The sequence below is a fragment of the Chiloscyllium plagiosum genome, unplaced genomic scaffold (assembly GCF_037043375.1).
Source record: "Chiloscyllium plagiosum isolate Xiang-an unplaced genomic scaffold, Cpla_swu_hap1 HiC_scaffold_32, whole genome shotgun sequence".
In the NCBI taxonomy this organism is placed as follows: Eukaryota; Metazoa; Chordata; class Chondrichthyes; order Orectolobiformes; family Hemiscylliidae; genus Chiloscyllium; species Chiloscyllium plagiosum.
The window spans coordinates 24415782-24440117 of NW_028270170.1; the positions used below are offsets into that span (position 1 = coordinate 24415782).

General features: G+C 43.0%; 1 protein-coding gene across 1 annotated transcript in view; it reads right to left on the reverse strand.

The window, feature by feature from the left end:
• The window catches only part of LOC122539929 (epsilon-sarcoglycan-like), a 52328-nt gene extending 48746 nt beyond the window's left edge, over positions 1–3582 (reverse strand). Inside the window, exons 1-2 of the mRNA XM_087977871.1 lie at positions 3501–3582; positions 3157–3199 (exon numbers count right to left, since the gene is read on the reverse strand). Coding sequence (XP_087833997.1) covers positions 3157–3193 — 37 coding nt within the window. The 5' untranslated portion in view covers positions 3194–3199; positions 3501–3582. The remainder of the gene's footprint in view (positions 1–3156; positions 3200–3500) is intronic.
• Positions 3583–24336: the final 20754 nt, after the last annotated feature.

Genomic DNA, 24336 nt, shown 5'->3' on the forward strand with positions numbered 1-24336 from the left:
GTATAACACAGAAATTGCCTCTTGCACCTGGAGCATCTCGGAATAAATTCATTCTTCTCTTCAGGCAGCAAAGGCATCGAGGAGGCAACATCCACTGTGTCCATTTCAAATTCGGGCATAAGCCCTTCTTCAGGAAGGGCTTATGCCCGAAATGTCGATTCTCCTGTTCCCTGGATGCTGCCTGACCTGCTGCGCTTTTCCAGCAACACATTTTCAGCACTGATCTCCAGCATCTGCAGACCTCACTTTCTCCTCCATTTCAAATACCAAGGTATCTTTAATGATTGATGGAGAGGGGGAACCCATGGATTCGGGAACAGTCAGAATGGCAGTCGAGGAGCTGGACATGTTTTGCTCCTGCACCATTTGCATGTTTGCAGCTTTCACATGGTCCACGTGCTTGTTCACCGACTGAACTTTATACATCACTAGACCCAACTTCTTGCCCTTCACCAAACTTCATCCCCTGAAGTAAACTGTCTCTCTCATTTAACAGAGTGTTGTGTTTGGCATTGGTGTTCCTGATGCTGTTTCACTCTCACCCCAAGTCCAGGAAGGTTAGATTTAACCTGGAATGGAGTCTTCTCCCTATTCGCAACTCTGCTGGAGCTATCCCTGTAATTGCAAGAGGGGTGGTCCTTGAATCAAATAGCCATCAGGACCGTTTGGTATCTAGACAAGCTGTAGGCTGTTTCTTCAAGCCTGCCATCAAAGATTGGACTGCTCCTTCTGCCAGACCATTGGATGATGGATGGAATGGAGCTGTCTTTATATGATGCCCAAAGTCCCTGCTGTGTAAACAATGGCCCGATATCTGTGACTTGAAGTCTGTGTATTGCAAAAGATGTGCCCAGTTTTTCTATTGTCATCCCTGTGTTCTATACATGTCCAGCCACTTTGAGTGGGCATGCACAATGAGCCCAGGAAAGGACTTGCATAGTCAAAGAGTAACTGAGTCTAAGGTTTATCTGGCCATTCCCATGGATGTGGGGGAGCTGCTGGCAGTGATTTTTGTCCTTCTTAGCATACTGGGCACTTTCCAGGATGTTTCAATGTAGGTACAACTCTGGCACTCACCTAACAGTATGGAAAATTGCCCATGTATTAATTGCCCATAGACAGTAAGACTATTCCAACTAGGTTAGCTTCTGAGTTAACAGTTTATTCTTTATCATTTGTTTATTTGAGGTTGAACCTCTCAGTTCAGAGACATCAATAAATGAGTTCTTCAGGGTAGAGTCCTAGGCTCAACCTGCTTCATCAATGATTATCCTTCCACAATAAAATCTGAAGTGGGAATATTTACTTATGATTGCACAATATTTGGCAACATTCACAGCTCCTCACACCTGAAGTGGTATATGTCCATATGCACCAAATTCTGGATCACATTCAAACTGGGACTGGAAAATGGCAAGTAACATTTGAACCGTACAAGTGCCAATAAATGACCATCTTCATAAAGAGAGAAATAAACCATCTCTGCTTAACATTAAATGGTATTACAATCACTGAATTCTCTACTGGTGTTGTCCTAGGGGTTTACAATTGACTAGAAACTGAACCATTTGTGATTATATTTGACATGGACTGGTTGGTTCGAAGGGTCTGTTTCCATGCTGAATAACTGTATTACTCCATGACCCTGGAGCAGCTATGTAAGCACTGTGGCTACAATAGCAGTCAGATCTCTAATAATTATTGTCAAAGCTCTGAGAACTGCTGAGAAATCTCTACCTGGCCTAACCTAAATAAAAATTTAATACTTTTTTCTTAGTTTTCTATCCCTGATGGGTCAGGACCACAATGTTAGGGTCATATGGGGGCTGATAGATGCATTGTGTGAGTAACAGTCACTCAGCAGTGATATTCCCTGAATTTGTCAATTATGGGTCAAAGATTAGGCCTGCAGTCTAGTTCATAACAGTCACTGGACTCTTGAAGCAAATATGAGGCCCTCCAGCATTGCAAGAGACATCTCAGTTAAGTAACATATAGCTGACTTCAAATTTAAGGCACTCTCTCTCAAACGTATTTAAAAAATCTTTAAAAATGTCTTCAGGAACAATGGTAGTTTACCATTGAGGAGGAAGAGTCTCTTCACCAGGCTACCTGAGAGCACCATGGATAAAGGCAGGTTGGGAAGACCTTGGAGCCTGTTTGAACTGCTGATTGCCCAGCCTCCTGCCAGAAACTGACTCTCAACAACTCGCCTGGTGGTCAATGCCCCTGGCGCTACTAGAATTCTCCAGTAAACCTCTGACAATGAACCTTAAGATGACTTTAATTATAGTTAATTGAGTACGCATCTTTTATTGATGGGTAACTCTGCTGACATCAATCCTGCCTTGGGGCAAATAGCTCAGGGGTGGAATGTAACCACCAGACTGACACACAGGCTGGTAGTGCAAATTTTCCCACGTCTCTCTTCACCACTTGCTATTCAAGGCTTAAAGCTCTCACAAATTATTTTTGTTTTTTAGAAAGATCATCTATCCCAGGTAGTATAGAAATCTAAAGGTTAACTATACAAATATTAAAATGGCCACAACACAGGGATAAGTATTTTTCAAAGTGTATGATATCACTTTGATTAGGTCATTTAAACTAAACCGTTTCATTTATAAATTAAGTCGTGTTCTATCCTTTTGGTAAATGTTACATCTTGTTCAGGGCTTCAACTAATACAGCAGTTTAAAACATTACATGACATTAGTGCTCATGGAACAAGGCACTATTTCTTCCTTGTAGATGCCTTGTCATATTTCACTCTCAATGCATTGAACATAATGGAACCATGGCAACAATTTAATATTAGCGCATATTTGAAATAAAAACACTTACTTATCTCCTTTTTTGTCCAACACATCCTGGTCATCTACTCAAAGTCTAATTGATTAAAATAAACTTTAATTTTATGTTAAAAGACAGGAAAATGCTTCGTAAAGAATATTATTATTTTGGATTGAATTCAAATTTTATTGCAATGACAGTATTGACTTACATACTCTGTTCAGAAATGGAATCAGTAGTTCAAAAAAGTTGAAACGTTCAGTTGCCAGATAAAATTAACTCACTTTGATATGTATTTTCTAATATATAGATGCATCATTTCAAGCATTAATGGAAAATTCTGTAAGAATACTGAAAACTTGCCTGCAGAAGCATAAGTCCAAACTCCATGAGTCGCCATCTTCCTCTGAAAGGTAAAAATAAAATGCTTTGATTTTGACTGACAGCAACATAAGTAAGCCACTGGAGCATTCCAAACCAAGAATAATTGAGTGGAGATGGTCGTACTATTTTGGGAATTTTTTTAAAGTCAGCCTTATTATATGCTCACTAAAAAAGTATATCTGAACTTCTCAACTTTGAAACCTGTCAGAAATTAAACTCCATGTATCATGTTTCTTATTTTGGAAACAAACTGGTGTTCTCTTCAAAAATGTGTTTGTAATGCTGTACTTTTAAATCTCAAACTACTGCAGAAATTAGATCACCTTGGATATTCCTGTCTGATGAAGAGATTTTCCACCGTTAAAACCAAAAACACTTTAGATAAATGAAGATCCGAATTCAGGAAGAAGTCCTGACCAGCAATAAATATTAATGCCCCTAGGATTACAGCATACTTGTGAACTTAAACAGCCAAAGTGGTTAGGTAGTATGATGGCTGATATTTTTAGAAGCTAGATATCACTGAGTGCGTATAATGAAAAGACTATAAACAGATTCCAAGCCAGCCAGTACCAAAATGTGTTTTGTTCCAGTTGTAGCACAAATGAGGTTTGTGGGATTCTCATTATGTCCTGACTTCTGATGGGTTGATATATATCTAAATTAGTACAGACAGTGCAATGTAATCTCCAGACAAATCCTTTGCCTTAGTAGGGGTGTTCTCATATAACATGGTTCTGTTCTTTAATCATGTGGTCACATCCTGGCACTTGGCTCATCTGTATGTTGAGCAACTTAAAATGTTATCACTCTTAAAGCAATATGACATGGATGTTTCCACCGATGTTGTACTATCTTCTCTTTTCTAACAGTGGCTGAGATATTTGCTGCTACTGCCAAGTTTGTGACTTGGTTTGGATTTCTTTTACAGTTGTAATACAAAGAACAAAGAAATGTTACAGCCCAGGAACAGGCCCTTTGGCCTTCCAAGCCTGATCCGATCCAAATCCACTGTCTAAACCTGTTGCCCAATTCCTAAGCATCTGTATCCCTCTGCTCCCCACCTACGCATGCATCTGTCCAGACGCATCGTAAATGAATCTACCGTGCCTGCCTCTACTCCCTCTGCTAGCAACATGTTACAGGCACCTACCACCCTCTGTGTAACGTACTTGCCCTGTGTATCCCCCTTAAACTTTTCACCTCTCACTTTGAAAGCGTGACCTCTTGTTATTGAATCCTTCACCCTACGAAAAAGCTTATCTCTATCAACCTGTCTATACCCTTCATGATTTTGTAGACCTCAGTCAGGTTCCCCCCTCAATCTCCTTTTTTCTAATGAAAACAATCCTAACCTACTCAATCTCTCTTCATTACAAGCACCTTCCATACCAGGCAACATCCTCGTAAACCTTCTCTGCACCCTCTCCAAAGCATCCACATCCTTTTGGTAATGTGGCGACCAGAACTGTACAGAGTACTCTAAATGCGGCCAAACCAATGTCTTGTACAATTTTAACATGACCTGCCAGCTCTTATAATCAATACCCCATCTGATGAAGGCAAGCATACTATATGCCTTCTTGACCACTTTATCCACCTGTGCAGCAACTTTCAGGGTACAATGGACCTGAACTCCCAGATCACTCTACTCATCAACCTTTCCCAAGGCTCTTCCGTATACTGTATAATTCTCTCCAGAATAAGACTATACAAAATGCATCACCTCACATATGCCTGGATTTAACTTCATCTGCCACTTCTATGTCCAACTCTCCAGTCTATCTATGTTCTCCTGTATTCTTTGACAGTCCCCTATGCTTTCTGCTACTCCACCAATCTGAGTGTCATCTGCAAACTTGCTGATCATCCCAACAGTGCCTTCTTCCAGATCATTTATGTATCTCAAACAATAATGGCCCCAGCACTGATCCCTGTGGAACACCACTGGTCACCTTTCTCCATTTTGAGAAACTCCCTTCAACTACTACTCTCTGTCTCCCGTTGCTCAACCAGTTCTTTGCCCACCTAGCTAGAAGACCTTACATACCATGTGACTTCACTTTCTCCATTAGTTTACCATGGGAAACCTTATTAAATGCCTTACTAAAGTCCACGTATATGACATCTACAGCCCTTCCTTCATCTATCAACTTGGTCACTTCCTCAAAGAACTCTATTAAATTGGTAAGGCATGATCTCCCCCACACAAAGCCATGCTGCTCATCACTGATTCTTTTCCAAGCAAAAATAGATTTTATCTCTCAGTCCCTTCTCCAGCAACTTTCCCACCACTGTCGTCAGACTCACTGGTCTGTAGTTATCTGGAATATCCCTTTTACCCTTCTTGTACAAGGGGACAACATGAGCAACCTTCCAGTCCTCCAGCACCTCACCTATATTTAAGGATGCTACAAAGATATCTGTCAGGGCCCCAGCAATTTCCTCTCTTGCCTCCCTCAGCAACCTGGATAGATCCCATCCGGTCCTGAGGACTTGTCTGCCTTAATAACCTCTAGCCTACCCAAAACATCTTCCCTACTTATATGAACGTGATCCAGACTAATCAAACTTCTATCTCTAATCTCAACATTCATCATGTCCCTCTCCTCAGTGAACACTGATGCACAGTAATCATTCAGAATCTCACCCATTTTCTCAGGTTCGACACACAGCCTTCCTTCCTTATCATTTTGTGGACAAGTCCTTTATCTAGTTACCCACTTGCTTCTTATATAAGAATAAAAGACTTTGGGATGCTCCTTAATTCTGCTCGCTAAAGCTATTTCATGACCCCTTTTAGCCCGCTTGATTCCTTGTGTAAGACTGATCCTACTCTCCCGATATTCCTCCGGGGCCTGTTCAGTTCTGAACTGCCTGGACCTTATGTACATTTCCCTTTTCTTCTTGGCTAGTCGTACGATTTCTCCTGTCATCCACAGTTCACAAATCTTGCCTTTCCTCTCCTTTGCTTTCATCAGGACATGCCTATCCTGCACTATCTTTAACCTATCTTTGAATATCAAATGTGGACTTCCCTTCAAATAGCTATGCCCAATCCACATTTCCCAGCTCCTGCCTGACATAATTGGCCTTGGCCCAGTTTAGTACCACTTCCCTTAGGACCACTCTCATCTTTGTCTACAAGTATTCTAAAACTTACAGAATTGTGATCACTGTTCCCAAAGAAATGCCCCACTGCAACTTCTACCACCTGACCTGGCTCATTCCACAACACCAGGTCCAATATGACCCCTTCCCTCATCGGATTATTGACATACTGCTCTAGAAAACTCTCCTGGATGCTTCTTACAAATTCTGCCCCATCCAGACCTCTGACATTAAGTGTATCCCAGTCAATGTTGGGAAAGTTAAAATCTCCCATCATCACCAACCTGTTGCCTCTACATCCTTCCATACTCTGTCTACCTATTTGTTCTTCTACCTCACACTCACTGTTGGGAGGCCTGCAATACATCTCCAACAATGTAACTGCACCCTTCTTATTTCTCAGCTCCACCCATAATGCCTCCCATTCAAGCCTCCATTGTCACTTCCTTTAGCACAGCTGTGATATCATCCCTGACCAGCAATGCAACTCCTGCCCCCCTTTTACTTCATTCCCTGTCCTGTCTGAAACGTCTAAATCCTGGAACATTTAATTGCCAATCATGCCCTTCCTTCAACCAAGTCTCTGTGATTGCAATAATGTCATACTCCCAGGCACCAATCCAACCCCTAAGTTCATCTGCCTTACCCACTGTACTCCTTGCATTAAAGTATATGCACTTCAGGCCACCAGTTCTTTTGCATTCATCTGCTCTTTCCCTTATTAATGCTAACTTCATGATTCTTACAGTCTCCACTTTCCTACAAGTCTTTACTTGTCTTTCTTCTCATTCCCAATCCCCTGCCACATTAGTTTAAAACCACCCCAAGAGCAGTAGCAAAAACTCCCCAAAGGACATTAGTTCCAGTCTGGTTCAGGTGTTGACCGTCCAATTTGAAATAATCCCCAGAACAAGTCCCAATGTCTAACAAATCTGAACACCTCCCTCCAACACTATCCTTCAGCCGTGTGTTCATCCTGCCTATTTTTTCATTTCTATGCTGGCTAGCACTGGCACTGGTAGTAATCCCGAGATCACTGCCTTTGAGGTGCTCCTTTTTAACTTATCTCCTAGTTCCCTGAATTCTGCTTTCAGGACCTCATCTCATTTTTTACTTATATCGTTGGTGTCTATATGCACCAAGACAACTGGCTGTTCACCCTCCCCTTTGAGAATGCTCTGCAGCCAACCGGTGACATCCCTGACCCGAGCACCTGGGAGGCAACATACCATCCTGGAGTCCCGTTTTCGGCCACAGAACTGCCTATCTACTCTTCTTACAATAGAATCCCCTATGACTATACTCTACGAGTTTTCTTCTCACCCTTCTGAGCAGCAGTGCCCGCACAGTGCCATGACCTTGACAACAGCTGTCCTCCCCTGGTGAGCCTTCTCCCCCACCGGTATCCAACACAGTATACCTGTTTCGGAGGGAGATGACCACAGGGTACACCTGCTCTACCTTCCTACTCTTTTTCTGCCTTTTGGTCACCCATTCACTGTCTCCCTCAGCAATTCTAACTTGCAGTGTGACCAGTTCACTAAACGTGCTATCCATGACCTCCTCAGCATCGCGGATGTTCCACAGTGAGTCCATCCGCAGCTCCAGAGTCGTCATGCGGTCAAACAAGTGCTGCAGCTGGACACACTTCTTGCAAGTGTAAGAGTCAGGAACATCAGCCACATGCCTGAGCTCCCACATCAAGCAAGAGGCACATGCCACGGGTCGGAGGCCCCTGCCATTGTAAGCCTTAGCTTTATATGAACCAAAACCAAACAATGCACTTAAATATATCAAAGAAAAGAAAGAGAAAAAATAAAAACCCTTACCTTACAGAATCTTTTTCTTCTGGTTGGGGGGGCGCAGTGGAGGGAGATACTACAGGTGCCCAAATATATACTAAGTTTTTATGGCATAAATTATAACATTATAAAACACTCCTAGGCTGGAAGGAATGAGGCTGGTCTATGTTTTTGGATTTATAAAAGCAGGTCTCTTTCAAAAGTGCTCCCCACATAGCCACAAGCCGGCCATTTATAATAAATTCTAGTATAGCAATGGCTGGTCTCTGATTCCTGTGAGGTATAAAGATTGGTCTATTCATCAGCAATGGTTTCTTGAGACACAAGCAATGGCCTTAATTTAAAAAGACCTATTAAAGAGTGCAATCTCTCCAGTAGCGAGGTAAGATTGCAACTGAATGTGTATCTGATTTGAAGGGTATCACATTTTATGAACAACCCAGAATCAAATAACAACACGCATGGTCACATTTATTTATTCAAATTACTATTAAATTTGAGTATCAGAAAGTTGATGGGTTTGGGTGAAGCCTCCCCCAAAACAAGTTTCCTGGAGGGCATAATTCACTTGGTATTTTGGGGCTCCAAGATGTTGGGGTCTTAGTGAAATGGGAGCGAATATACAGCGCACTCACCATGGTCTACATGCAGCCATAAGCATACAGTGAGGAAGTCCATTCAGGCTAGGAGTGCTGTCAAAAGTCCCCAATAGGTGAGCAAATAGCTTTCTCAATCAAGAGGTTTGCAATAAATACATAAAAATCTGAACACCATCTCTTTGTCTATGAGTTCAGCACAACTGCTGCAAGACTCCATCAGGTTCTCATGCTTCTCAGGTTAGCCAGGGGTTTCAAGGGAAAGGGCTGAGAAGTGACTGTCCTCCAGTTTGGGACTTTCTCTCAGCGCACTCTAATTCCAGACAGCAACTCCTCAGCCCGACTGAGGCCTCAGATCTCACAACTACAATGACTCATTCACAGATCAGTTGAATACAAATAGGTTGGAATCCCTTCCTGTTGATGAAGTTAGAAATCACACAACACCAGGTTATAATCCAACAGGTTTATTTGGAGGCACTAGCTTTTGAAGTGCTGGACCACAACCACCTGATAAAGGAGCAGTGCTCCGAAAGCTAGTGCTTCCAAATAAACCTGTTGGACTATAACCTGGTGTTGTGTGATTTTTAACTTTGTACCCCTCAGTCCAACACTGACATCTCCAAATCCTGTTGATGAAGGTCACTGTATGCATGCTCTGTGGTAGCCTTGACAACCATAAGTGTGCAACTGATGAGACCTCATCTGGGGAAATCCAGACTTAGCTCTGAAGCCAATTGTTCTCTCTATCTGAGCATCAGAGTCATTTTGTTAGTGCATACAATCCACAGTTTTACTAAACGAGCCATTGTACATCTTCTTACTACAGTAAAGGGCTGACTTCCAGACAGGAAGACACCATCAATGTCCCAAGATATCCCTGGAAAGATCCAAATGCATGAAAGTAGAGTGTCACAATAATCTGCAAGGCCATTGGATGTCCTGTGAAGCCCTGGATCTTAGCTCACAGAACAGCATGACATATAATGCAATGACGACACCCCCAGAGACATTGTTGACACTGGGCTTCTGGCCTTGAAAGGTTTTTGAGTCAGATACATCCTCAGTAGTGGATAGGTCCTTCTGAGCATCACTTCCACATTGAGGTTCACTGACTTGCCAGATGGCACTGGGGCCTGATGTTCTCTGAATATCTCTGTGCAGCAAAGTCTGCCTGTATGAGCTCCATGCCCATTGGTGTTGCCTCCTCCTGTGCATTGAAGTTTGAATAAGGACCTTATTTCTGTTACCTTTCCTTTGCCACTCTCCTTTCAATGTGCTATTGCCCCCTTTCCCCACTCTTGCCAATGAATGCAACACCTCCTCTGCACCCATCATTGAAGCCATCCATGGGAACAGTGTGGGAACGTGGCACTAATGTAGACTATCACCTGTGCCATGTGAAGGAATGGTAAAGCAGCTCAAAGGGCCAAATGGTGTACTCCTGCTCCTTTTCCTTCTGTTACTATGAGTTGGCCAATGACAGCAGGATATCCCTGTCCTTCTTCTTGAACTTCTCCTGCACTCACCATGCCTGCTTTCCCAACGAAACGGCAAGGTATCAGCTTGGTGCTACCACCTTTGACGAGGTGAGGATCAGATATTGCATGATCTCTATGCACCACAGATTGAATCATAAGTAGTCATAAAATTCAAGTAATCTCCATGCAATTACCTGCTCAGAAATTCAACTTACAGTTCCTTGCACATGCAGTGCCGCATTGTTACTTAAAGCCCTCCTGCTGCTAACAAAATCCAGAAACAACATCCCAGCCAGCTGTTTTCCAGTGACCTCATCCCATCCACACACCTCGCCATCCCCATACCTTCCAATCTGCCCGCTTGAGCTACACAAACGTCAGACCAGTGTGCACAAAAGAGTAATAGTTATGTAGAAAGCTTGAAAGGATTCCTCCCTGGGGAGAGAGGAGTTTCAAACTCGAATGGATGAGGTAGTGAAACCTCCAGCAATAAGAAATCAGCGCCTTGAGTAGCACAGCTCCTTTCACAGTCCTCTCCATCACCAACAAATTTATTTGGCAATTGGAAGCTACTGTATAAGGAATTGGCTGCGTAGCCTCCCTCCACGCAGCTGGCACCTGTGCTATTCCTGGCCTCTGATCCAAAATATGGTCCCGGCTCCTTTGGGTCTCTGTCCGTAGCAAAACATCCGATTTGGCAGGACCAGAAAAAACATATTCAAGGAGAAAGAGGATATTAACTTCATGTTACTGTTGTGCTTTTTGAACAATTAGTTCGCTTTTCTCTTGCTACTATTTAAGAGATGCCTCTTTAGCTTTTGTCATCCTGCCAAATATGCCATAGGCCAAACTCTTGCAAAAAAAATGTATCTTGTTTCTGTAGCTTATTCAAAACAGAAACGTAATTTGTATTCCAAATCTGACTTGGTCTAGTGTTGAAGCTAAAGGTGGAGTTGTGTTGGTTAATTTTGCATATATTTTCTTATGTCTGGCTCTCAAAACATTCAGAGTGGGAGGGAATATTGACATGGACTTCTTTAAATATTTGGTCAAATTTACAGTGATCACTTAGGCAACAGCCAATGGGAGGTTGCATATTTCATTTTTGTGCGTCCATTCAGGATTCCTAGACAAAATAGTTGCCAACCTCAGGCACATGTAGAAAATGTAAAGCAAAGATATGGTGATCACTCGCAGTCAAATGTTAACTGTTTCTCGCTCTAGAGTGCTGACAGACCTGCGCATTTAGAAAATTTTCTGTTTCCATTTTTTTGCTGCCTGCCTCCAGCAAACCCTGTCCTAATTACTGCCATAACCCTCATCCCTACCTGTGTCAGCTCCACATTCATCCAATACTTTCCTTGCCAGACTCGTGAGATCACATTATAATACTTCCAGTTCATCCAAACTGCATCACTCGCATTGTATGACATACTAAGATATCATCACTTGTCGTAAGCATTCTTTCTAATCTCCAAGGGTTTCCATTCTTCAGAATGAGGATTTTAGAGTATTTTATGATGATTTAAAACAAAACCCTCCATTGCCTCACTTCAACCTAGGCAGAAGTGGGTACTGCAGATGCTGGAGATTAGAGTCAAGACTAGAGTGTTGCTGGAAATGCACAGCAGGTCAGGTAGCATCCAAGGAGCAGGAAAATTGACGTTTCAGGCAAAAGCCCTTCACCATTCCTAATGAAGGGCTTTTGCCTGAAACGTCGATTTTCCTGCTCCTCAGATGCTGCCTGACCTGCTGTGCTTTTCCAGCACCACTCTAATCCTGACTCACTTCAACCTATAGCTGTAGAATCCTTAAACCCTACAGTTCAGCTCAAGGCTTTGATTTTTTCCAAATTTTCTTCTTGTCTTCATTCACAGACTGTGGGTGTTGCTGGCTTGGCCAGCATTTATTGCCCATGTCAGAGGGTAGTTAAGAGGCAACCTCACTGCGGTAGGTGTGGTGTCGCATGTAGTCCAGACCAGGTAAGGATGGCAGTCTCCTTCCCTAAAGGAGATTACTAAACTGTTGTGGTTCTGTTCGCCGAGCTGGAAAACTTTGTTGCAAACGTTTCGTCCCCTGTCTAGGTGACATCCTCAGTGCTTGGAAGCCTCCTGTGAAGCGCTTCTGTGGTGTTTCCTCCGGCATTTATAGTGGCCTGTCCCTGCCGCTTCCGGTTGTCAGTTTCAGCTGTCCGCTGTAGTGGCCGGTATATTGGGTCCAGGTCGATGTGTTTGTTGATGGAGTTTGTGGATGAGTGCCATGCTTCTAGGAATTCCCTGGCTGTTCTTTGTTTGGCTTGCCCTATAATGGTAGTGTTGTCCCAGTCGAATTCATGTTGCTTGTCGTCTGCGTGTGTGGCTACTAAGGATAGCTGGTCGTGTCGTTTCGTGGCTAGTTGATGTTCATGGATGCGGATCGTTAGCTGTCTTCCTGTTTGTCCTATATAGTGTTTTGTGCAGTCATGGAATTTTTGTACACTACATTAGTTTTGCTCATGCTGGGTATCGGGTCCTTCGTTCTGGTGAGTTGTTGTCTGAGGGTGGCTGTTGGATTGTGTGCTGTTATAAGTCCTAGTGGTCGCAGTAGTCTGGCTGTCAGTTCTGAAATGCTTCTGATGTATGGTAGTGTGGCTAGTCCTTTGGGTTGCGGCATGTCCTCATTCCGTTGTCTTTCTCTTAGGCGTCTGTTGATGAAATTGCGCGGGTATCCGTTTTTGGCGAATACCTTGTACAGGTGTTCCTCTTCCTCTTTTTGCAGTTCTGGTGTGCTGCAGTGTGTTGTGGCCCTTTTGAACAGTTTCTTGATGCAACTTCGTTTGTGTGTGTTGGGGTGGTTGCTTTCATAGTTCAGGACTTGGTCTGTGTGTGTGGCTTTCCTGTATACCTTTATGGTGAATTCTCCATTCGGTGTTCTCTGTACCATCACGTCTAGGAATGGGAGTTGGTTATCCTTTTCTTCTTCTCTCGTGAATCAGATTCCTGTTAGTGTGGCGTTGATGATCCGGTGTGTTTTCTCTATTTCTGTGTTTTTAATGATTACAAAGGTGTCATCAACATATCTGACCCAGAGTTTGGGTTGAATTTGTGGTAAGACTGTTTGTTCTAACCTTTGCATTACTGCTTCTGCTATTAGTCCAGAGATCGGTGAGCCCATGGGTGTTCCGTTGATTTGTTCGTATATCTGGTTGTTGAATGTGAAGTGTGTTGTGAGGCACAAGTCCAGTAGTTTAAGTATGCCGTCTTTGTTGATAAGTTCCACGTCCTGTTGTCTGTTCTGTATGTACAGCAGGTTGGCTATTGTTTCTCTGGCTAGGGTTTTGTCAATAGAGGTGAACAGTGCCGTTACATCGAATGAGACCATGGTTTCTTCCTTGTCTATGTGTATATTTCTGATGATGTCCAAGAATTCCTGTGTTGATTGTATAGATTGCCTGGATCCACTGATCAAGTGTTTCAGTTTCTGCTGTAGTTCTTTAGCCAGTTTGTGTGATGGTGTCTCTAGTAGTGATACTATGGGTCTGAGTGGGATGTCTGATTTGTGCACTTTAGGTAATCCATAGAATCTGGGGGTGTTGTTGCTTTCAGGTTTCATTCTTTGTAGGTCAGCTCTGGTCATCTGTCCATTTTTTGTAGATTCCTCAGTGTGTTATTTATCCTATTGGTGAGCTGTGGGGTGGGGTCAAACTCCCTCTTTTGGTAGGTGTTGGTATCTGCAAGTAGTTGTTGTGCTTTTTGGATGTACTCTGCTTTGTCCAGGATGACCGTCATTCTGCCTTTGTCTGCTGGTAGTATGATTACGTTCTTATCTTTTCTTAGTGATTTTAGTGCTTCTCTCTCCTTGGTGTTGAGGTTATGTGTTTGTCTTTTCCTTGTTATCAGCAGTACGATACTTTGCCTCACTGTTTGTTGTGTCTCTTCTGTCAGTCCATTGTTCCTGAGTGTGCATTCTAGTGCTGCTAGGAAGTCTGCTGTCTTGGCGTCCCTGTGGTTGTAGTTGAGTCCCTTGGCCAGTATTGTTCTTTCCGTGTCTGTGAGCTGTTTGTGGGAGAGGTTTTTAACCCAGGTATGTGTTGTGGTGTCCTCTTTGTTGTGTGTTAGTTAGTAGCCACACACGCAGACGACAAGCAACATGAATTCAACTGGGACAACACTACCATTATAGGGCAAGCCAAACAAAGAACAGCCAGGGAATTCCTAGAAGCATGGTACTATCCACAAACTCCATCAACAAACACATCGACCTGGACCCAATATACCGGCCACTACAGCGGACAGCTGAAACTGACAACCGGAAGCGGCAGGGACAGGCCACTATAAATGCCAGAGGAAACACCACAGAAGCGCCTCACAGGAGGCTCCCAAGCACTGAGGATGTCACCTAGACAGGGGACGAAACGTTTGCAACAAAATTTTCCAGCTCGGCGAACAGAACCACAACAACGAGCACCCGAGCTACAAATCTTCACCCAAACTTTGATTACTAAACTAGGTGGGGTTTTCTGACAATCAACAATGGTTTCATGGTTAATTCCCTCTATTCTGAGTCTGCACTTTCCTGGATTGACTTTTAATGACAGAAGCTATACCTATTGTATTCCTGCACTTGGGAATTCTACTAACAATCCTCAAACCCACCAAGCATAAACCTTTCCAAAAAGCCCACTATCTCTTCATCCACACCTTGGTTATCTGCTTTGGCAATGGTTGCATGGTCCCAAACGCACTTCTGAAATATCTTGGGGATTTTTTTTAATTTAATTTTCATATACAAGTCCAGCGGGTTTGCTGAAGGTATTTGCTAAATAGTTACTTGGAGCCATTTTTACATGACAGATTTGGCTGCTCCTTTTTGGTAGGACCGGGGTAAAGAAACAATACAACGCCTGTAAAACATGGAAATGAATGAACTGGTTGTATTGATGTTCCATTTTTGAGGTGTACAAAACAGGTTAGGCTAAGATGTGTCACTTGCAAGCTTTATAAATCCTTTCATGTGTATAAGTAGAAGAGTCTTCAATGGTGACAAAGTCAGACTGCGTCTCCTTTGCCCTTTGATGAAACATACTTAATGTTCACCTTAATCCTGTCCAAACAAAATATTTTAAATTTAGTTCAAGCCATCCTGGCCTTTTGCTCAAAGCTTAAATGACAGGGATTGATAAGTGGCAGCAAAAATGCAGGAAAAGAGAATCTGTGGTGAATCTGCAAATAAGTGACAGAACAGTTTAACACTCCGTCTCTGTTTGATGGCTGGGGTAGTTGAAGTGAAAAATGCATGATATGATCATCAGGATTTCTCTTCATTCCTTGACTTTCATTGTTCTCAAAGCACATGCATAAATATAACAATTTCAGATATATTCCGACTAATTTACTGAAGTCCTATGGCATAATTTCCCTGACTCAGCCTTGCACTGTACTTGAATGGGAACGCCCCTTAATCTTAGGTTGTGGCTAACATGTACCATCCCGAGCTGTGCTATGAACTATTAAATTGTAGGTGCATGTGTCCTTGCAGCAAATGATGCAGCTCAGCATCTGTCTTTCTGCTGACTCAGAGCTCGGGTAGGCAGAGAGTTGCAAATTTAGACCATGAGAGCCTCCAGCAAAGCTTGGAGGCATTCTGGTGGCTGTGAGCAATCAGGTTTGCTTTCTTTCACTCAGTAGCACATAAGACACAAAAGTTGTACTGATTGTGAATACAAATCCAGCAGCAGCCTTAGTCAGGCATTTACATGGTGATAGCACCATCCAGACTGCTGCTGAAGCTTCAAGAAAGATCATGTGTCCTCTGCAGTGCTGTTGCATTACTCTAACAAAGCTTATGGGAAACACTCTGCCATCCAGCTGTAATCACCACTCACCCTTAACTCTGTTGCACAGCTGTTACACTTGTAGCTTGACCTTTCTGTCTCTCGAGATTAAACGGTGACCTACTCTCTGAATTTACTGGAAATGCTTCTGTGAGTAGCAGCAGACTCAAGGACTGAAGCATAGAAACTAGGAGCAAGGATAGGCCATTTGGCTCTTCTGCTTCATGGCTTCATTTAAACTTGCATTTTCTAAATTGCAAATCAACCAACTCTGCATTACATCTTTGTTGTCCTTGATTTTACTGCTGTACAGTGCAGTAACAGGATAGGTGAGCATTTTCCCCAGGCAAGGTGTAAAATGATGAATCATAGTTTAATACTAGGGCATGGACCATTCCAGACTGGGTAAATGAGAAATGTTTTCACTTGAAATGGTTGTCAATCTTTGGAATTTTCTGCTTTAAAGAGCTGTGAATATTCCATGGTTGAGTAAACGTGTGACAGAAATCAAGACTTTTGAGTACTAAGTTAATCAGTAGGCATGGCATGGTGTGGGAAGGTAAAGTTGAGGGAGGAGACTATGTTATCTTTGCAGGATGAAAGAGATGGGTCTGTGCACATGCAGTTCCCCAACTAAAATAGTTTAATCCATTTTGTTGATCTAGGTGCATCCATGCTTGATGCAGCTTCAACACAGGATTGCTTGTTTGCCAAACAGCATAAGCAGCATGCAATTAACAAAGCTAAATGAACCCACAACCGACAGGCCTGATCTCAGCTTTGCATTCTTGCCACATCCAGTTATGAATGATCATAGACATTAAATAAATAATAGGAGGAGGAGGGTCAACAAATATCCCTGTCCTTGATGATGAGAGAGCCCAATACACCAGTGCAAAAGACAATGCTAAAGTATTTGCAACTATCTCAAATCAAGTGAACCGAGTGGCTGATTCATTTTGGTTGCCTCCAAGATTCTCCTGCATCACAGATGCCAGTCTTCAGACATTTTGCTTCAAGGACAAACAACAAAGAGCAATATCGCACAGGCACAGGCCCTTCGGCCCTCCAAGACTGTACTGACACATTTTGCCTTCCCATACTAAAACTGTCTTCACTTACAGGATCCATATCCCTCCATTCCCTTCCTGTTCATGTATTCATCCCAGTGCTTCTTGAATGCTGCTATTGTGTCTGCTTCCACCACCTCCTCTGGCAATGCATTCCAGACATTCACCACCCTTTACATGGTAAACGTGCCTCGCTCATCTCTTTTAAACTCCTCCCGCCCCTTACTTTGAACCTATGTCCCCTAGTAATTGACTCCTCCATCCTGTGCAAAAACCTCATACTTTCCACTCTATCCATTCACAATCTTATAAACATCTATCAGGTCACCCCTCAACCTTTTGTGTTCGAGTGAAAACAAACCCAGTCTATCCAACTTTTTTTCATAGCTAAAATTCCTCATACCAGGCAACAACCTGGTAAACCTTTACTGTACTCTCTCCAAAGCCTCCATATCCTTCTGGTAGTGTGGTGATCAGAACTATATGACATGTTCCAAGTGTTGCCTAACTAAAGTTCTATAAAGCTGCAGTATAACTTATCTATTCTTATATTCAAAGCACCTTCCAATGAACGCAAGCATGCCATAGGCCTTTTTTACTATCTTATCTACCTGCACTGCCACCTTCAGTGATTGGTGGACCTGCACGCCCAGATTCAATTGATTGATATCAAGAAATGACTTCAAGCACAAGATATTGCAATAGCCATGGGCCCTGACAATACTCTGACAAGAGTACTGAAGAGTAGTACTGAAGACCGGTGCTTCAGAACTAGCCACACCCTTAGCCAAGCTGTTCTGGGACAGTTACAATCCTGACATCTGCCCAGCAATGTGGCAAATTGCCCAGGCACAAATTGTCCACAAAAATGGACAAATTCAACCTGACTAATTTCAGCTCTAGATCTCTACTCTCAATCATTGGAAAAGTTAGGGAAAGTGTAATTAATGGTGCAATTAAGTGGAACTCACTCAGCAATAACCTGCTCAATGATGGTCAGTTTTGGGTTATGCCAGTGACACACAGCTCTCTGACCTCAGTATAGTCGAGAGTGGGGTGCTGGAAAAGCACAGCAGGTCAGGCAACATCCGAGAAACAGGGGAATCAATGTTTCAGGCATAAGCCCTGCATCAGGAAACCAATGACCTCAGTATAGCCTAGTCTAAACATGGAAGAAAGAGTTGAATTCCAGTAGTAATTTGAGAAGGCCACATTTGACCAAGAGTGAGCCCAAACAAATCAGAGTCAATGGAATTCAGAGGAAAACTCATCATTAGTTAGAGTCACACCAAGTAGAAAGAGAGATGTTTGTAATTGTTCGAGGTCAGTTATCTCAGCATCTGGACATCACTTCAGGAGTTCTTCAGGGCAATGTTCTATATTCAAACATAGGAAACCCTGGACCACATTCAGGCAATGGCCTAGTGGTAACACTGGATTGTTAATTCAGAGACCCAGTAAAGTTCTGGGGACCTGGGATTGAAACTTGTTGCAGCAGATGGTGGATTTCAAAGTCAGTGGTGAAACAAAATCTGGAATTAAGAATCTGATGATGATGAATGCATTGTTGATTGCTCATCTGGTTCATTAATGTCCTTTAGGGAAGGAAACTGTCATCTTCATCTGTTTTGGCCTACATGTGACTCCAGACCTGCAGCAATATAGTTGACTCGTAACTGCCCTCAGGGCAATTAGGGTGGGCAATAAATGCAAGCCAGTGATGCCCTCATCTCTTGAATGAATAAAAAAGTGACTCGAGCTGATAAGTGGCCAGTATCACACAATTGCCAAGCAATGTCTATCTCCAATAAGAGAGAATCAGTCTGTTTTTGACTTTAAATAGCATTATCATTGCAGAATCCACCTGTGTGTATGTGTGAGCAGTTTATAAAGAATGTTGTTTTGAGTCAAATTTTCAGGACCTTGGCACATCTGGGTTTGAATCTGAGAAGGAGAAAGTGAGGTCTGCAGATGCTGGAGAGCAAAGTCGAAAGCCCCATTTCTGATGAAGGCCTTATGCCCGAAACGTCGATTCTCCTGCTCCTTGGATGCTGCCTGATCTGCTGTGCTTTTCCAGCACCACACTCTCGACTTGAATCTGAGAAGTCCCTTCCTCCAACAAAGATTGATTTTGTCTTTGAGCTTCAGTTGAAATTTTGACTTCCTTTGACATGTCTGTCTGATTCTGACTTGAATCTGAAGTAGCTTAATGTTGAATTTGGAGGAATGTAGTCTATCTGTGTCCCAACTATTCAGTCCATCAAACACATTTGATTCATGGAAGTTCATAGAATCCCTACAGTGTGGGAACAGACCCTTTGGCCCAACAGGTTCACACCAAGCCTCCGAACAGTGACCCATTCTCCCAACCCTATATGTACTCCTGACTAAAGCACCTAATGTACACATCCCTGAACACTATGGGCAATTTAACACAGCCAATTCACATAACCTGCATATCTTTGGACTGTAGGAGGAAACTGGAGCACCCAGAGGAAATCCAAGCAGACATGGGGAGAATGTGCAAACTCCACACAGACAGTCACCCAAGGCTGGAATTAAACTCGGGACCCTGGCGCTGTGAGGCTGCAGTGCTGACCACTGAGCTACCGTGCCACCCAATTTCCTCCTTTGTGAAGGTAAAACAATCTATTTGTACAAATCTAACCTTTCCATTGCCAAACATCTTAACCAACCATATACAAGGACAACATCATTTTCACTATTCTGCCTGGTAACCACTTCAAATACCAACGATGGCTTTTTTTCAATTCAAGCGTCTCTTTCACTTCAGCTTTATTTCGCTCTACCTGCATCACGGATCATCTACAGCTGACTGTTTCACTTCTACAGCCTGTGCTAGATGTGGTTTCGGCAATGAAAAACTCATTCTAGACTCTCTTCTGAGAAAGAGTCCAACTGGCAATATGAGGTATGCTACAATAAACCACCAAAAAAAAAGCCAAGTTGAACTTGAAGGGCAACTGACATTCCTTCTACTATTTTGCAGTCTCTAATGTGTCAGGGCTATAAAACTAACCAAATTTACACAAAATGTCTGACACTTGCATATGGTTTAGCTCAGTGGGATCAAAATGTGTTGCTGGAAAAGCGCAGCAGGTCAGACAGCATCCAGGGAACAGGAGAATCAACGTTTCGGGCATAAGCCCTTCTTCAGGAAGGGCTTATGCCCGAAACGTTGATTCTCCTGTTCCCTGGATGCTGCCTGACCTGCTGCGCTTTTCCAGCAACACATTTTCAGCTCTGATCTCCAGCATCTGCAGACCTCACTTTCTCCTCAGTGGGATCAAGCACATTTTTGAGCATTCCATATACTTCTGGACCTGCTTCTGTTAAAAATATCAGCCTTTCCCTTTCAGCCACTGATATTATCTGAGTTGAAAAACATCCATAGCCACTCTACACATGTTCCAAGAGACTCTCAATCACTGGACTCTCCTTGATGTCCTAGATATCACTAGGCTGGACGCTCCGAGGTGTTTTATCAATTGTGTCCAAATATTTTTTCTTTAAGACAGGATCTTTAAGATTGTTATAAGCAAATTTAAACTCGGGACCCTGGCGCTGATTCCTCTGATAGTCAGCTGGAAACTTCTCCAACTAAATTTTTTCACCTGGGTAATCTACATTCCCACCTTGTTGCCAGAGTGTAATACCTTTACAGGACAAGCCATAAGTATTTAGTTAGCCAGGAGCAGTGTTTTGTAGAGAAATAAGACCGTGCTATTTTCTGGGCCTGTAGATTGAAAGAACCAAAAATGGTCTTTAGTAGAGTGATAGGCTCTTCTCGTCAGATATGGGGGCTCAGGGAGAGTTCACTGAGGATTATATCTGCAAATCTGTTGGTTGAAAATCCTATCATATCGAATGGATCGGTTGGATAGACAGTTAGAGTCAATGAGGAATTTACAAGAGTAAGGGGATGTGATGGATGGCAGTTATAGGAAGGGAGAAAAGTTGCAGATTCAGTCGCATAGATGAATTAACTGCAGGAAAGGTAAGGGAGATAGGCAGGTAGTGCAGGAGTCTTCTGTGACTATCAAACAAGTATGCTGGTTTTGAAACTGTATGGGGTGATGGATTTTCAGGGGAATGTAGCACAAACAGCCAGGTTTCTGGTATCGGGACTGGCTGTTACTCAATGAGGGGTATGTCAGGTTCCAAGAGATCAATTATGTGAGTGGCCTGTCTAGTCCAGACAGACATTTCTGTGGCCTGCAGCAAAAAATCAGAATAGTATCTTCCTCTTTGGTGCCAGGATCAAGGATGTCTCAGAGAGGATGTCCTCAAGGGGAAGAGAGGCCAGCAGGAGGTCATTGTACACATTGGAACTAATGACATAGGAAGGGAAAAAGATGAGATTCCAAAGGGAGAATATAGAGAGTTAGGCCGCAATTTAAAAAGGAGGTCTTTGAGAGTAGTAATATCTGAATTATTCCTGGTGCTGTGAGCTAATGAGGGTAGGAATAGAAGGATAGAGCAAAGGAGCTGGTGTATGGGAGAAGGATTCACATTTTTGGATCATTGGAATCTCGTCTGGGGTAAAAGTGACCTGTACAAGAAGGACGGATTGCACCTGAGTTGGAAGTGGTTTAATATACTGGCAGGGAGCTTTGCTCAAGCTGCTCAGGAGGATTTAAACTAGTAAGGGTGGGGGAGTGGGACCCAGGGAGATAGAGAGGAAAAAGATCAATCTGAGACTGGTACAGTTGAGAACAGACGTGAGTCAAACAGTCAGGGCAGGCAGGGACAAGGTAGGACTGATAAATTAAACTGCATTTATTTCAATGCAAGAGGCCTAACAGGGAAGGCAGATGAACTCAGGGCATTGTTAGAAACATGGGACTGGGATATCATAGTAATTACAGAAACATGGCTCAGGGATGGGCAGGACTGGCAGCTTAATGTTCCAGGATACAAATGCTACAGGAAGGATAGAAAGGGAGGCAAGAGACGAGGGGGAGTGGCATTTTTGATAAGGGACAGCATTACAGCTGTGCTGAGGGAGGGTATTCCTGGAAATACATCCAGGAAGGTTATTGGGTGGAACTGAGAAATAGGAAAGGGATGATCACCTTATTGGGATTGTATTACAGACTCTCTAATAGTCAGAGGGAAATTAAGAAACTAATTTGTAAGGAGATATCAGTTATCTGTAAGAATGATAGGGTGATTATGGTAGGGGATTTTAACTTTCCAAACATAGACTGGGACGGCCATAGTGTTAAGGGTTTAGATGGAGAGGAATTTGTTAGGTGTGTACAATAAAATTTTCTGATTCAATATGTGGATGTACCTACTAGAGAAGATGCAAAACTTGACCTACTCTTGGGAAATAAGGCAGGGCAGGTGACTGAGGTGTTAATGGGGGAGCACTTTGGGGCCAGCGACCATAATTCTATTAGTTTTAAAATAGAGATGGAAAAGGATAGACCAGATCTAAAAGTTGAAGTTCTAAATTGAAGAAAGGCTAACTTTGACAATATTAGGTGAGAACTTTCAAAAGCTGATTGGGCGCAAGTGTTCGCAGGTAAAGGGACGGCTGGAAAATGGGAAGACTTCAGAAATGATATAACAAGAATCCAGAGAAAATATATTCCTGTTAGGGTGAAAGGAAAGGCTGATAGGTGTAGGGAATACTGGATGACTAAAAATAATAACAGTTTGGCGAAGAAAAAGAAGGAAGCATATGTCAGGTATAGACAGGATAGATCGAGTGAATCCTTAGAAGAGTATAAAGAAAGTAGGAGTATACTTAAGAGGGAAATCAGGAGGGCAAAACGGGGACATGAGCTAGCTTTAGCAAATAGAGTTAAGGAGAATCCAAAGGGTTTTTACAAATACATGAAGGGTAACTAGGGAGAGAATAGGGCCCCTCAAAAATCAGCAAGGCAACCTTTGTGTGGAGCCACAGGAGATTGGGGATATACTAAATGAGTATATTGCATCAGTGTGTACTGTGGAAAAGGACATGGAAGATATAGAATGTAGGGAAATAGATGGTGACACCTTGAAAAATGTCCATATTACAGAGGAGGAAGTGCTGGATGTCTTGAAACACATAGAAATAAATAAATCTCGAAGACCTGATCAGGTGTACCCTAGAAATCTGTGGGAAGCGAGGGAAGTGATTGCTTGGCCTCTTTCTGAGATATATGCATCATCAATAGTCACAGGTGAGGTGCCGAAAGACTGGAGGTTGGCTAACGTGGTGCCACTATTTAAGAAGGATGGTAAGGACAAGTCAGGGAACTATAGACCAGTGAGCCTGACATCGGTGCTGCTCAAGTTGTTGGAGGGAATCCTGAGGGACAGGAAGTACATGTATTTGGAATGGCAAGGACTGATTAGGGATAGTCAACATGTGCGAGGGAAATCATGTCTCACAAACTTGATTCAGTTTTTGAAGTAACAAAGAGGATTGATGATGGCAGAGCAGTAGATGTGATCCATATGGACTTCGGTAAGACGTTCAACAAGGTTCCCCATGGGAGACTGGTTAGCAAGGTTAGATCTCATGGAATACAGGGAGAACTAGCCATTTGGATACAGAACTGGCTCAAAGGTAGAAGACAGAGGGTGGTGGTGGAGGGTTGCTTTTCAAGCTGGAGGCCTGTGACCAGTGGAGTGCCACAATGATCAATGCTGGGTCCACTACGTTTCGTCATTTATATAAATGATATGGATGTGCACAGAGGAGGTATAGTTGCAAAGTTTGGAAGTGACATCAAAATTGGAGGTATAGTGGACAACGAAGAAGGTTACCTCTGATTACAATGGGATCCTGGTCAGATGGGCCAATGGGCTGAGAAGTTGCAGATGGAATTTAATTCAGATAAATGCGAGGTGCTGCATTTTGGGAAAGCAAATCTTAGCAGGACTTATACACTTAATGGTAAGGTCGAAGGGAGTGTTGCTGAACAAAGAGACCTTGGAGTGCAGGTTCATAGCTCCTTGAAAGTGGAATCGCAAGTAGATAAGATAGTGAAGAAGGCGTTTGGTATGCTTTCCTTTATTGGTCAGAGTATTGCGTACAGGAGTTGGGAGGTCATGTTGCAGCCGAACACGACGTTGGTTAGGCGACATTTGGAATATTGCGTGCAATTCTGGCCTCCTTCCTATCGGAAATATGTTGTGAAACCTGAAAGGGTTCAGAAAAGATTTACAAGGATGTTGCCAGGGTTGGAGGATTTGAGCTATAAGGAGAAGTTGAATCGGATGTAGCTGTTTTCCCTGGAGCATCGGAGGCTGAGGGCTGACCTCAGA